The sequence below is a fragment of the Harmonia axyridis genome, chromosome 1 (genome assembly GCF_914767665.1).
Source record: "Harmonia axyridis chromosome 1, icHarAxyr1.1, whole genome shotgun sequence".
NCBI classification, from domain to species: Eukaryota; Metazoa; Arthropoda; class Insecta; order Coleoptera; family Coccinellidae; genus Harmonia; species Harmonia axyridis.
This window is the reverse complement of record NC_059501.1, coordinates 38,403,170-38,417,403: the sequence shown is the minus strand read 5'-3', so window position 1 is coordinate 38,417,403 and position 14,234 is coordinate 38,403,170. Positions and strand designations below refer to the sequence as shown.

General features: G+C 33.4%; 1 protein-coding gene across 2 annotated transcripts in view; it reads right to left on the bottom strand.

Moving 5' to 3' along the window:
* The window catches only part of LOC123671419 (hemicentin-1), a 365,630-nt gene that overhangs the window by 259,781 nt on the left and 91,615 nt on the right, over window positions 1-14,234 (bottom strand). For both annotated transcript variants that reach the window (XM_045605267.1, XM_045605266.1), the window contains 2 exons: window positions 9,034-9,150; window positions 3,554-3,760 (listed from right to left, as the gene is read on the bottom strand). In XM_045605267.1, coding sequence (XP_045461223.1) covers window positions 3,554-3,760; window positions 9,034-9,150 — 324 coding nt within the window. The remainder of the gene's footprint in view (window positions 1-3,553; window positions 3,761-9,033; window positions 9,151-14,234) is intronic.

Below are 14,234 nucleotides of genomic sequence, written 5' to 3'. Positions count from 1 at the left end.
ACATTTGGGACAAACTTTCAAAAAAAATACTAAAATAACAGGTCACTCATCATCTGAATATCTGAAACCGTATTTTGAACTTACAAAATAACACCATAAAAAATAATTGAAAAATGAGAAACATACATAATCCATCCACCTCAAGCGTCACCGATAGTACCAACACTACAAAGTACCAAAACGACAATATATCATGGGTTAAAAAAAAAATGAACTACAAACTTCGTTGATATTTTGTCCGTTTTTATCTAATTTTGTCAGTATGTTCAATTCAAAACAACAAAGGGTTCATTTTTTTATTCATTCAAAACTCTATAAAACTTAATAATAATAAGTCTGTAACGGCATATCTATATGAATTATGTCGCTAGGCCAATTACAAAAATAAAGTTGTTCCTTCGAGAAATATCATCTTTAGTTGGAATTCGATGGAGAGAAAACTAGACAAAAACAGAGGCTTTATGATTTGTTGAACTTTGGAAAAAGTCAATCTTGTCAGCCCTCCTCTTCAACAACCATCGATCTAGCCACATAATGCTTAATTTGGTATCAATAATCGTTAGGTAAACTGTGTTTTGCGCTTGGAACTGTATATTCACCTCGATATCCACCCGTACAAATTAGCCATATGCAATCATTTCAGCGTGTCGATTACGCCCTTTGACCTTACTCCAATAATGAGTTACAAGATATAGATAATAGACTATCAACATAACGCTGGAACAATTGATGCAATTAATTCCTACCCATGACATTTAATTTTTTTTTCCTATTAACGTTTCGAAGGTATTACTTTCCACACGCATTGACGTTTGCAATTGCAAAGTAGTACTTTTTCAAATTCTTGCGGAAAAAAGCCATGTTATTCACTTTCTGCACGCATATGCATGCGGAAAGTGAATAGCAAAGGTTTTTTCCGCACGCAAATATAAAAGAGTCGCATCAATCCTAAAATTTTGACATGTCTCTATGTGTCAAACATAAAATTCAAACGTTTCTCTATGCGGCTGAGTGCACAAAAATATAACTTCTTAAAACGTCAGTCGATATCAAGACGAAAATTTTCCATAAAAGTGTTTCATTTAGGCTAGTAGGAAAAATATTGTTCCTCATGTGGAAAGTGCCATTTCCGCACTCGAACTGCAGTCTCTTGCGGAAAATATCACTTTCCACACTTGTTAGGAAAATAACTATTCAAACATCATGTTGCTTTAAATTTCGGTATAATCGTAAAATGGTAAACTTGCTTTCAGCATCCGGTATCTTGAATATGGAAACAGTTACGAAATTTTTCACCAAATAATACAACTGATTTTGCAGTGTTCCACCCATATACATAGCGAATTTATAAATTGTACATATATTTCAACTGAAGGTCGAACAAAACTGGTTTTTTCTTTAGCATTTTTAGAATTCGGCTCGGTTGAAAAGATACAGGCGGTTGAAGACCCATTAAAAAATGCAATTTTGAATTAAACGGGGTGTTTAATCTTGAAACGGAAATACTTCACAGGTGCATAGGTGGCACCAAGGCGGTTCTGGAGATATCCCATTTATTGGGTCTTACTGTCTTCGTAGCCGAGATACAGGGTGTTTTATGAATTTTACCCGTTTCTTTCTGAGGTCATATCAAACGAACCACCCGGTATATTTTCTTCATATTTGGCAAATATGTTCCTAATTGAGAGTCCAAACGTATCATGCAATAACCGCCTTGAAAATCCAGGTTCGGGTTAACAATAAATTATGAATCGTTTGAATCCTCGTAACAACACCCTGTACATCGGAATTTTGAAAATCTGTTCTGATATTCGGAAACACCACTAAAAACTAAACTGAGACGTGTACTTCAAATTTTCGCGCGGACAGTTTTACTGCACAAATTTTCAACGTAAAAGTGAAGTTTTTAAGAACTTGGATACCTGGAAGTGGTTTGAAGTGACTTTTAACAATGAATTATCAAAAATATTGAATCCATAATCATTTCAAGATTACTTTGTAACTCATTTCTACATTGGTTTTCCTTTTTATCTACTCCTATTGAATTATAAACTCATTATTCAACTGCTTTTGAGCAATTAATAGTATCTATTAACAAACAGCGTGATTTATAATAACTCACTACTATAACTCACTATTATAAATCGGAAAACATGGATCTGTGATTCTATACTTCTCTGCTTCTATTCGATTGGCCGAAAGGGAACATTCCATTATTGTTATTGAGGGGAGGAATGTCCGAGGGAATGTCACTTTTGACGTTTTCAAATTAAGTTGATATCTAATTATTGTGAATGTTTTGCTGAAAACGATTAATTCAGATAGTGAAGATGAAATATTATAAAGGTATACATTTCCAAAAGACAAACAGCTAATGTTACCATACAGAATTAATTGCCCGAAAAAATATAAAGAAGTTTGAAAAAATTTTCAAGATTGGTGTAGCAGTAAGATCATTAAGTAATCATTTACAGGGAACATTTTTTGGTATATTTTAATGCATTTTTATAGGCAATTATTAAGGTTTTTCAATAAATTTCTATGTCTGTACTCTGTACTGGATTAGAGCTAGCCGAAGCTAGTTCGATTGTGATTGGTAGCACTAAGTTTCCATCTCTCTTGTACGGGATCGAGCACATTATGTTTATTTCCTGTTCCTTCTGTCTTTATTCTAAGTCTGTATTTTTTTCTTAGTATTTATTGATATAGTCGTAGATAAAGTATAGTATTCAACTTGCGGTAATGGTCATAACTCACTTGATGAATTACAGCACTCGCCTGCGGCTCGTGCTGCAAACATCATCTGCGTGAGTTATGACCCACATTACCGCTCGTTGAATAATATACTATTATAGCTGTATACAGCTATAAAAACCAATGTGAAAATGAATTACAAAGTAATCTTGAAATAATTATAGATTCAATATTTTTGATAATTCATTGTTAAAAGTCACTTCAAACCACTTCCAGGTATCCAAGTTCTTAAAAACTTCACTTTTACGTTGAAAATTTGTGCAGTAAAACTGTCTGCGCGAAAATTTGAAGTACACGTCTCAGTTTAGTTTTTAGTGGTGTTTCCGAATATCAGAACAGATTTTCAAAATTCCGATGTACAGGGTGTTGTTACGAGGATTCAAACGATTCATAATTTATTGTTAACCCGGACCTGGATTTTTCAAGGCGGTTATTGCATGATACGTTTGGACTCTCAATTAGGAACATATTTGCCAAATATGAAGAAAATATACCGGGTGGTTCGTTTGATATGACCTCAGAAAGAAACACTTTTCCACTTTACAGATTTCCAAGGTCAAGAAGATATATCTTACGCTTGGAAGAACTTCAGTGTCCAGGGTTCCAGGGGTGGCATATCACATTATGAAAATTCAAAATGGCTAAATCTTTCCATCTTGTCTGGATCGGAAAAGATGGAAAAAGAAAAAAGTGTTTATTTTGACCTAAAGAATCTATTGTTGAAATCTATGTACCAGTCAAAGACTTACCCTGCCTAATCATCTATATAATTTCAATTAAAAATGGAAAAAATACTCACAATATACAATTAATGGAATGTTTCTAGTAATGTGTCCAGCAGTGTCTGAAGAGGTCGCTCTACATTCAAATCGGGCTCCTTTAAGATAACGTGACACGTGTGATATAAACAACTGATTAACGGTAGTGAAAGAATTGGAACTTGTATCCACCACCCCATCGAGAAGAGAATTTCCATGCCACCACGTTACAGTTGGTCGAGGTTTACCTGAAAATATTTTTATATTTCGAATGGTTCTTGAATATTCTAATAGAGAACAAGCAACATCTGAGAATTTCAGGCTTTAAGATGTGAATCCAACCTTAAAATTGTGAAATTTGGGTGTGTCTGGTAGGGGTATTTCCATTGTGAAAAGTGACTGTCATTCGGTAAAACATCCTTGATTATCCAGATATACAGAGTTAGAACTATTTAGAGGGCACTACAGGGATATCGAAAACCGTTAGAGATACATGTTGGATTGAATTACAAAAAAATTGCGTTTAGGGATCAGTGTGTTGTTGTTAACAGATCCAAAATATCTCCGATGGTTCTCGAGCTATCTGGAATAGGGCTGGGACTTTTTCGCCTTTTTGTATTCGAATATTCATCCATAAATTTATTCGATTATTCGAATAATTCATTCAAACAAATATTCATGCTTGATTATTCATGAGTAGTCATGAATATTCAACTATTCGTTGATTATTCAGTGATTATTCAATGATTATTCAGTGATTATTCAATGATTATTCAATAATTATTCAGTGATTATTCAATGATTATTCAGTGATTATTCAATGAATATTCAGTGATTATTCAATGATTAAACTCATGTTTTAATGAACCAATAAAATCCGAGCGTTTTGATGAGTGACTATACCCTTTGCGACGTGGTATAATCGTTTTGGTGTTTTGCCTCTCGCCATATTAGTGTGACGTCACACACCACCATTTTTGGTTCTCCTGTCAGTGTTCGGAATCCAAACAAATAAATTATCATTCAAATTAGTATGGTCTCGTTGAAGGAATTGGCTTATTTTCATAAATAAGAGTATTTGAGGAACGATTTCAGTATTAATTGAAGGAACGAGGTTAATAGAGTAACTTTGAATCCTGTATCATTCCCCAGATTTTGTAAAAAGCCGTGTTTATTTGTTGAACCTCAAGTTCGAACTTACAGCATTAATTTCGTTCCTTCTGTCTATCAATTAATAGTATAATCGTTCGTTAAATAATCTCATTTATCAAAATGAGCCAACGACAACGTACTAATTTGAATGACAATTTGTTCGTTTGGATTCCGAACACTGACAGGAGAACTAAAATGGCAGTGTGTGACGTCATCACTAATAGAGCGTATTGCGATCATTTCCACAGTAACGTAAAAAATAAAAGTCAAGCTCAGTGAAATGTCATTGAATTTTGCAAAAGGCATGTTAGAATCTTATATTCCATTTCTATATTTTTTCATTGATGAAATCCAAATTTTATTGATTTTTCTTTGGCTGAATACCTTTTTCTATTACTATTAAATGAATAATTTTAATTCAATTGTATCTATGAATTTCAATATCATGTAATTCCAGTAATTTTAATATTAATAAAACGATTTGTCCGTAGTGAATCACAAAACCTTGTTTTAATCATTCCTGAATAGTGAGTCAAGTGATCATTCAAACTTTCATTCGTAACTTCATAAATATCCAACTACTCACTGAATAGAAAACTATTCACTGAATAATCAGAGAAAACTCAACTATTCACTGATTATTCATGAATAGAAAAGTAGTCATTGATTATTCAACTATTCAGTGAATACTCGACTATTCACTGATTATTCATGAATAGAAAAGTAGTCATTGATTATTCAACTATTCAGTGAATATTCATGATTATTCGAATAATGCAAAATGCAATTATTCGAATAATCATTCAATGATTATTCGAATATTCAAATCATTCATTCATGATTCCCAGCCCTAATCTGGAGAAACTAAAAATCGTGATTTTCTTTTTTTCTGTATAACTCATTCGTTTCTGGAGATAACTTCACGAAATTCGGTTTGAAGCCATTATTTAATCCTAATGATGTCGTCAGATTTTTTCTGTTATCCATTGTTTCAGAGACGAGATTGTAATTTTTTTTCTTATGGACACCATATGGGTTCTCCTTATGAGGTGATGAAGAAATTCAAAATTCAAATTCAACAATGTGTCACAATCTACAAAAATATCGAGTCCAGCTACGCAAATTTGAAATTTAGTTTTGTTTAAGTAGTAGGCTGGTGCCAGAATTGTCAAATAAGTTGTTACTTTGTTCAGTTGTTATGTGAAACCATCACTTAATTTTCGTAAAAATTTAATCCTGTTAGGTAAGTGACGTCCTATTAATTACATAATCATGCTGATAGCAACACTCCACATAGCGTAAAACTGTCAACTACGTTATTTGACAATTCTGGCTCCAGCCTTTTACTAAATCATTTATTACGTTGATATAAGCATGTATTTTCGTGACCATTCAATTTGAAGAGTTCTGTCAGTGCATTTCCATAAATATCAGAATTATAAAATAACTTAGTTGACAGTTTTGGTATGTGAAACCATCACTTGAATTTTTTAAATTATGTAGAATACTATCCAAACAAAAAAATTAAAAGGAAGTTCAAATTTGTGAAGTAGCTAGACTCGATATTTTTGTAGAGTGTGATACATTGTTGAATTCATAATTTTTTTGCTTTATCACCTCTTAAGGAGAATCAATAAGGCGTCCATAAGAACAAAAGATAACTATCGCGTCTATGAAATAATGACAAACAGAAAAAATCTGACGACACCATTAGAAGAAGAAGAAGAAAAATTAGAATCTCTATATTGGATAATGGCTACCAACCGAATTTCGTGAAGTTATCTCCAGAAACAAATGAGTTATAGAGAAAAAAAAAATCTCGATTTTTAATTTTTTCGAGATATCTCGAGAACCATCGGAGATATTTTGGATCTGCTAACACCAACACACTAATCCCGAAATAACCCAACTTTTTTATAATTTAAGCCATCCTGTATCTCTAACGGTTTTCGATATTCCTGTAGTGTCCCTCTAAATAGTTCTAACGACATCTCTATTCCCATAACGGTGAAGACAAGGCAACATTTTCCTTTTATGGACTTGAATTAGTAGAAATGAATGAATAATGAGTTTTTTTGGGATTTACAGGAAAAGAAATTAATTTTTCTTTTTCATTTGAATTATAAATTGATCGCTTCAAACCTAAGTACCTATTTGAATGATTTCATTTTTATTGCATTCAAAATTGAAGCAATAAGTAAATTCACATTGTATAAAAAACATACAACATTCTCGCCCCAAAGGATGACTTTTATGTTCAAAACAGTTCTTGGTTTGGACGACATTCTATTATGATATGTTCTTTGCTACTGATCTTAATGAATGTTCCCGGAGCATCTAGCAATATTTGTGTCGATTAACAAGTCAAAAATTAGAAGTAATTATGTAAGCATAATAATAACGATGAATTCGCTTGACTATCTAGTATTACATGTGTATGTACAGGGTGGGCAAATTTCGATGTTTTAGCACTACAACTTTTAAACCAGAGAAGATAGACAAAATCTGATACCCCATTCTCGGTCTCTTTTTCTGAGAAACTAACAAGGGTAGTATTCATTTTTGGCCATCTTCTTTTGTTTTCGTGTTATAAACGAAAAATGGAAAAATGGCGATATCGAAAAACATTTATATCTCCGCTAATACTGATGATAGAGTTCTGAAATTTAAACATTATACAGGCACTTTTCTACGTAGAATCCAGTGGCATGCTCGTATTTTCAAAAGGGTTTTTAATTACGAAGCTATGACCCAAAGTTATGTTTTTTCAAACGGAAACACTTGATTTCTGTGCCTTTTTTTGAAAGCTTAATTTTTTCTGATTTCAAAAATATATAACATCGTATGATTCGTATCATTATAAATATTAGAAAATGGTCAAAAACCTTTTTTCACCTAAGAGTCCAAATATTTCTATGGTTTCAACTGTTGATAAGCACAGAAAAATTGAGCTTTCTATAACAAGAGCAGTGTCCTGCCGTCAATCTGCTTTTTTCTATGCTTTTTACTAATTTCTACAAAATTCGAATCTAGATATGTTTAATAAATTGTTTATTTAAAAATTGATTTGGAATAACGAAAAGATCCAGAAGATCGAATGCTTCAATCGAAAGAGTTGTATTGAGGTGGATATATCAGAAGATTATTCACATAGGTCTTCTGAATGATTACGCACAAGTACCAATCCATTTTGAATAGCATCTGAAACAACGCATATATGATTGAACTCAACAATTTAATTGAGAAGGGAACAAACAAGAAATAATATTTAACCTAATAATGACAACAATTGCACAATGCACAGTCGACACCTCTTCTCGATATTTCGCACCGAATTCAATAGATGAATATTTGGAACTGTATTCAAGCTACCTAGAAATTTTTTTCCGAGTTCATTTATATTTTCGAAACTATTTTGAAAAAAAAAACTAGATTCGAATTTTGTAGAAATTAGTAGAAAGCATAGAAATAATCAGATTGACGGAAGGACACTGCTCTTGTTATAGAAAGCTCAATTTTTCTGTGCTCATTAACAGTTGAAACCATAGAAATATTGAGACTCTTAGGTAAAAAAAGGTTTTTAACCATTTTCTGTTATTTATTTCAATACAAACCATACGATGTTATATATTTTTGAAATCAGGAAAAATTAAGCTTTCAAAAAATGGCACAGAAATCTAGTGTTCCCATTTGAAAAAACATAGCTTTGGGTCATAGCTTCATAATTAAAAATCCTTTTGAAAATACGAGCATGCCACTGGATTCTACGTAAAAAAGTGCCTGTATAATATTTAAATTTCAGAGCTCTATCATCAGTATTAGCGGAGATATAAATGTTTTTCGATATCGCCATTTTTCCAATTTTCGCTTATAACTCGAAAACAAAAGAAGGTGGCCAAAAACGAATACTACCCTTGTTAGTTTCTGAGAAAAGGAGACCGAGAATGGGGTATCAGATTTGGTCTATCTCCTCTGGTTTAAAAGTTGTAGTGCTAAAACATCGAAATTTGCCCACCTTGTACTTTGTGAAAAGTAGAGAAGCAAAAAATTATAACTCTAGGCAAGGTTGGATTGCAGATCCTATATTTATGGAAATCCTCTGAAAGTGAATCCTAATACACCTTCATACTGAAAGTTAGAAAACCTTTCAGTTCAGTGAGTTGCCTCAACATATGTGTTCCCATCAGTCATTTCCCAGACTCGCGTGACCCCTTGGCAGAAAGTTTCCCGAATTATCTCGCTATTGCGTAGATAATAACGAAGAAAGTTAACGCGGCCTCCTTAATGACATAAACGTTCAACTATTCACCCTTTCGGAAGCAACAGTTGCGGAAAATTAACACACCCCCTTCAACTTTATTTTACTCACCCCCATTCACCTGGCAGGACAGGAATAGATCGTGCTCCTCCAAGAAAGGCCCGGCACTGGAATTCGATGTAATTTCTCTGCCTTCTGCGTCGAAAACTCGTAGGGAGGATGGTTGCTCTGAAATAGAACCACAAAGGAAAAGTCAACAATCATTTTAGCCTTCTAATTTCAAAGTGAAATAACTCTGTGTGTGTGTGTTGGTTGCCTGAAAGACAAATACGAGCCGGCGTTATATAATCATCTTATGGTCATTTCATGGAAGTAAAGGAGTCGTAGAATGGGGAAACAGTCTCTAGGGTATTTCCAGAGATCAAGCAGAAATTGCAATGTTGACGAGTTCACATCCGGACATTGTTGAATTTCATGTACCTAACAGTCATTATGAAAACATATCATTCTGTATCATTGCTTTTCTTTATTCCTGCATCCTGGTTAAACTTTTGCAAGATGAGCAAATTCACGTCTTCGCCGTATTCAAAAACTTAATTTGAATGAGAATCACTAGAACGTTGATTTGTTTCCATCCTCAATATTTTGTTGCATATCCCTTAATACTGATAGTAGTCCGGTCAATTTAAACCAAAATATGAGAGTGAAGGTACATAAATTCCCAACAAGCTGAAAATGAGTAAAATTTTTCAAAACATAATTATTAACAATACATGAAAGTTCCCCATCATTCCCGTGTAAGGAAAAAATTTATTCAAGGTCAAGAGTAAAAAAAATGAGATTTTCGCGATTTTCAGCAAAACGGCGAGTTTAATCATAACACCTCAGACCAAAATTGGAGACTATAAAATGACCTATAAAAAATATATCAATAGTTTTTTCCTACGAGCCACCGATTCAAAAAGTTATGAAAGTTGTTATCGTCATAACATCTACACGTTTCCACCCCACCTATGAGGTAGTGTACTTAGCGCGTTTTTTTAATGTGGTTTCCCCATTAGGCTTACTCCAGTTGAGATCCTACTTGATGTGAAACTATTGGAAATTTTAAAGATTGGAAAGGATAAAAGCGGTATAAATTTAAAAAAAGTGATGAAGTTTATTCGCCTGATCAACTGATCAACGGCCTTGACAACTTGTGCATGCTAGAGAACAAAACAGTCCAACTTTTTTGCAACTATATTTAGCACTGCATCCCTTTTTGCAATTGCAAAAAATTGTGTTCAGCAGTTTTTCCGGGCAGGTGGGAGCAAAGTTTGAACTGGCTCTAATAAATTGTTGACCAACTTCCAACGCCATTCTGTAGGGTCTAACCTACCTAACCTAACCTAGCCACACTTGAACTTGGTAAACCCGAAAAAGATGTTGATGAGCAGCAACTGAGGTTGGAGAAAGACAAGCTAATTGAACTTGTTTTTATTTTTAGTATTTTTAACACGCGTATCGATGATTATCTAAACAGGTCTTTCCCAATCTTCAAAATTTCCAATAGTTTGCAATAGTTGCACATTAAATAGGATCACAACTGATCCATGGAGCAGGCCTAATGGGGAAACCACATTAAAAAGAACGCGCTAAGTACACTTACCTTATAGGTGGGGTGGAAACGTGTACATATTATGACGATAACAACTTTTATAACTTTTTGAAACGGTGGCTCGTAGGAAAAAACTATTGATACATTTTTCATAGATAAATTTATAGTCCACAATTTTCGTCTGAGGTACTTTTATGATTAAACTTACCGTTTTGCTGAAAATCGCGAAAAACTAACTTTTTGACCTTTGACCTTGAATACAATATTTTATCTACTCCTATTGAATTATATATTCATTATTCAACTGCTTTTGAGCAATTAATAGTATCTATTAACAAACACCTTGAGTTATAATAACTCACTACTATAACTCACTAAAATAAATTGGAAAATATGGATCTGTGCTTCTATGCTTCCATTCCATTGGCCGAAAGGGAACATTCTATTATTGTTACTGAGGGGAAGAATGTCCGAGGGAATGTCACTTTAATAATTTCGACGTTTTCAAATTAAGTTGATATCTAATTATTGTGAATGTTTTGCTGAAAACTATTAATTCAGATAGTGAAGATGAAATATTATATAGGTATACATTTCCAAAAGACAAACAGCTAATGTTAACATACAGAATTACTTGCCCGAAAAAAATATAAAGGAGTTTGAAAAACTTTTCAAGATTGGTATAGCAGTAAGATCATTCATCGTTTACGGGGAATGTTTTTTGGTATATTTTAATGCATTTTTATAGGCAACTATTAAGGTTTTTCAATATAGTTTTATGTCTGGGCTGAGTACTGGATTCGAACTAGCCGAAGCTAGTCGAAAGGTAGTTCGATTGTGATTGGTGACACTAAGTTTCCATCTCTCTTGTACTCGGGATCGAGCACATATGTTTATTTCCCGTTCCTTCTGTCTATATTCTAAGTCTGTATTTTTTTCTTAGTATTTATTGATATAGTCGTAGATAAAGTATAGTATTCAACTTGCGGTAATGGTCATAACTCACTTCATGAATTACAGCACTCGCCTGCGGCTCGTGCTGCAAACTTCATCTGCGTGAGTTATGACCTACATTACCGTTCGTTGAATAATATACTATTACTTACACGGGAATGATGGGGAACTTTCATGTATTGTTTCTAATTATGTTTTGAACAATTTTATTCATTTTCAGCCTTTTCAATTTATGGACCTTCGAATGTCTAAATTGACTGGACTATTATACACCCAACGCCCAATCAACGCCAAGGATGAGATAACTATGGTAACGATATGCAGAATTAAGTACATCTGTTATTCATGTGTACAGGAATAATTCATCAAATCTTTCGCTATTCAATATATTTCAAGCCCTTGTAGAAAATACATTATTCCTAACTCTTGCGGAAAGTACCACTTTACTTTACTTTAGGAAAATGAATATTACTTCAAATTTTTCATCAATGTGAAACCCATTCAGATAAAATTAGTTGAAGTTCAAATTGAAAATAACAGGCATTGGGACAAAATGATGGTACGCTGTTCTCTCGAAATAAATGCAAAATAAAAGGATAGAGCCTCCTCGTTTGTTTTTCACGAATTCCTAGAAAAGACCAGTCTTGAGTGATATCAGTATGTGATCCATGTTTGAGTTACTATTATGCTCTAGTAAATATCTACCTCAGACTTTTTTCTGAAGATAATTATCTCAAATATTTAAAAGATTCCGAGTATTAGATATCTAAATTTACCAGTCTCGGTAGAATTGGCATATATTCAACATTGAGTTCCTTCAAATATTAATTCTTTGCTCCGAATGGAATAAATTGAACCATCTAATATTTTTTCACTGAAAAGATGAAAAGTTGCCTTCTCGAAAATTCTGATGGTATAACTGAAATATCAGATAAAATGTTAATTTAATTCAGTATAGATAAAGCAGCAATAGTACTTCATCAATGCAAATAATTATTCAAAAAAGTTTTTAGCGTATACCAATCAAGTACATTGCCTGGTAAAATAGTGTTCCAAATCCTATCCGTAGGGACTTTGTATTGCACATATTTGAATCGAAACTTTATTTATATAGACTAAATGCCAGTGCTGAACCGCAATATACGTCGTATTTGTTTTACTTTCTGCAAATGAATTTAGTTTGAATCGCTCCAGAAAACGCTATCATCCTACAAACTCTCAGTGACCTCATCGAGGCCAATTATAGGATTATGTAAAAATTAAATTGATGAGAATCTATGAATTATAACTACATTAGAACTCGATAGTCATGTGTTATTTTTAGAACTAAACGGAAAATAAACGCTTCAGTTCAAAATTTCTTTTGTAGAGTGTAGATTGTGTCAGAATAATACCATTAAATATGAAATAATAATTTACATTTTCATTTAAGCTAACTGAAATCTTTTTCATTCAAAATCTAATCGATTGGATAATTACATATTTGCCTTAAATATCTTTAGTGACTTTTTTTGAATATTTATAGATCTAGTTTTGAAAACATATCAGATATTACAAATATAGAAGTATTATTTTTTTGTGAATAGTTAAAATTTGGTTTCACAACACTCAAATAGAATTTGCTCCTTGTATTATGGGCATATTTCAATTTTCAAGTTGTCAAATTCAGATGGATTATTAATTTTATACATTACACATTTATATACGTTTAAGTTACCTATACAATATTAAGATGTTATACGAGGGCGGTTTGATAAGTCAGTGATTTTTTGTATAAAACAAATTTTTTTCGGCGAGAAAACATTTTATTTTTCTACATAATCACCTTTGAGCTCGATACATTTAGTCCAGCATTTTTCTAATTTTTTTATTCCCTCCGAATAATCTCCAAATTCGACTCAAATCTCTTACCGCCTAGCCATTTCTTGATGTTTGAAAACAAAAAATAGTCGCAAATAAATCTGGAGAACAAGCTGAATGAGGTAGCAGTTCGTAGCGCAATTCGTGGATTTTGGTCATCGAGATTAGACAAGTGTGCATACGTGCATTGTCTTGATGAAACAGCACTCTGTTCTTCGCCAAATACGGCTATGTTTGCTTCAAATTAACGTCGAATAAGTTCAAAAGCTCTGAATAATATTCGCCGTTGATCGTTTTACCTTTCTTGAGGTAATCAATGTGAATGACATCGCGTGCATCCCAAAAAAACTGTGACCATAACCTTGTTGGCTGACAGAGTCTGTTTTGCCTTCTTTGGTCCACGTTCACCCCCTGCAACCCACTGTTTCGATTGTTCCTTGGTCTCTGGAGTGTTGGAATGGATCCATTCGTCCACAGTAACAAAACGGCGCAAAAACTCCTTCAGATTACGGCTGAACATCGCTAAGCACTCTTTTGAAGTGGTCACAAGATTACGCTTATGGTCGAGTGTGAGCAATCGCTGCACCCATCTCGCGATGAGTTTTTTTATGTCCAAATATTAGTGTGAAATATAATGTACCCGTCCAGTTGAGATACATACAGCATCAGCCAATTCACGCACTTTCATTTTCCGATCGTCCAATATCTTTTCATGGATTTTATCGACGATTTCTGACGATTTCTTTTGGGCGACCTGAACTTTCGGCGTCACTAGTGCTGGTACGACCACAACGGAACTCTGTAAAAAAAATTTTTACCAGATCTAAAGTGGTGATCCAAAAATTTTACTTCCCGATAGATTGGTGGTGTAGGATCAGAGAAACAGGAAAATGATACTCTG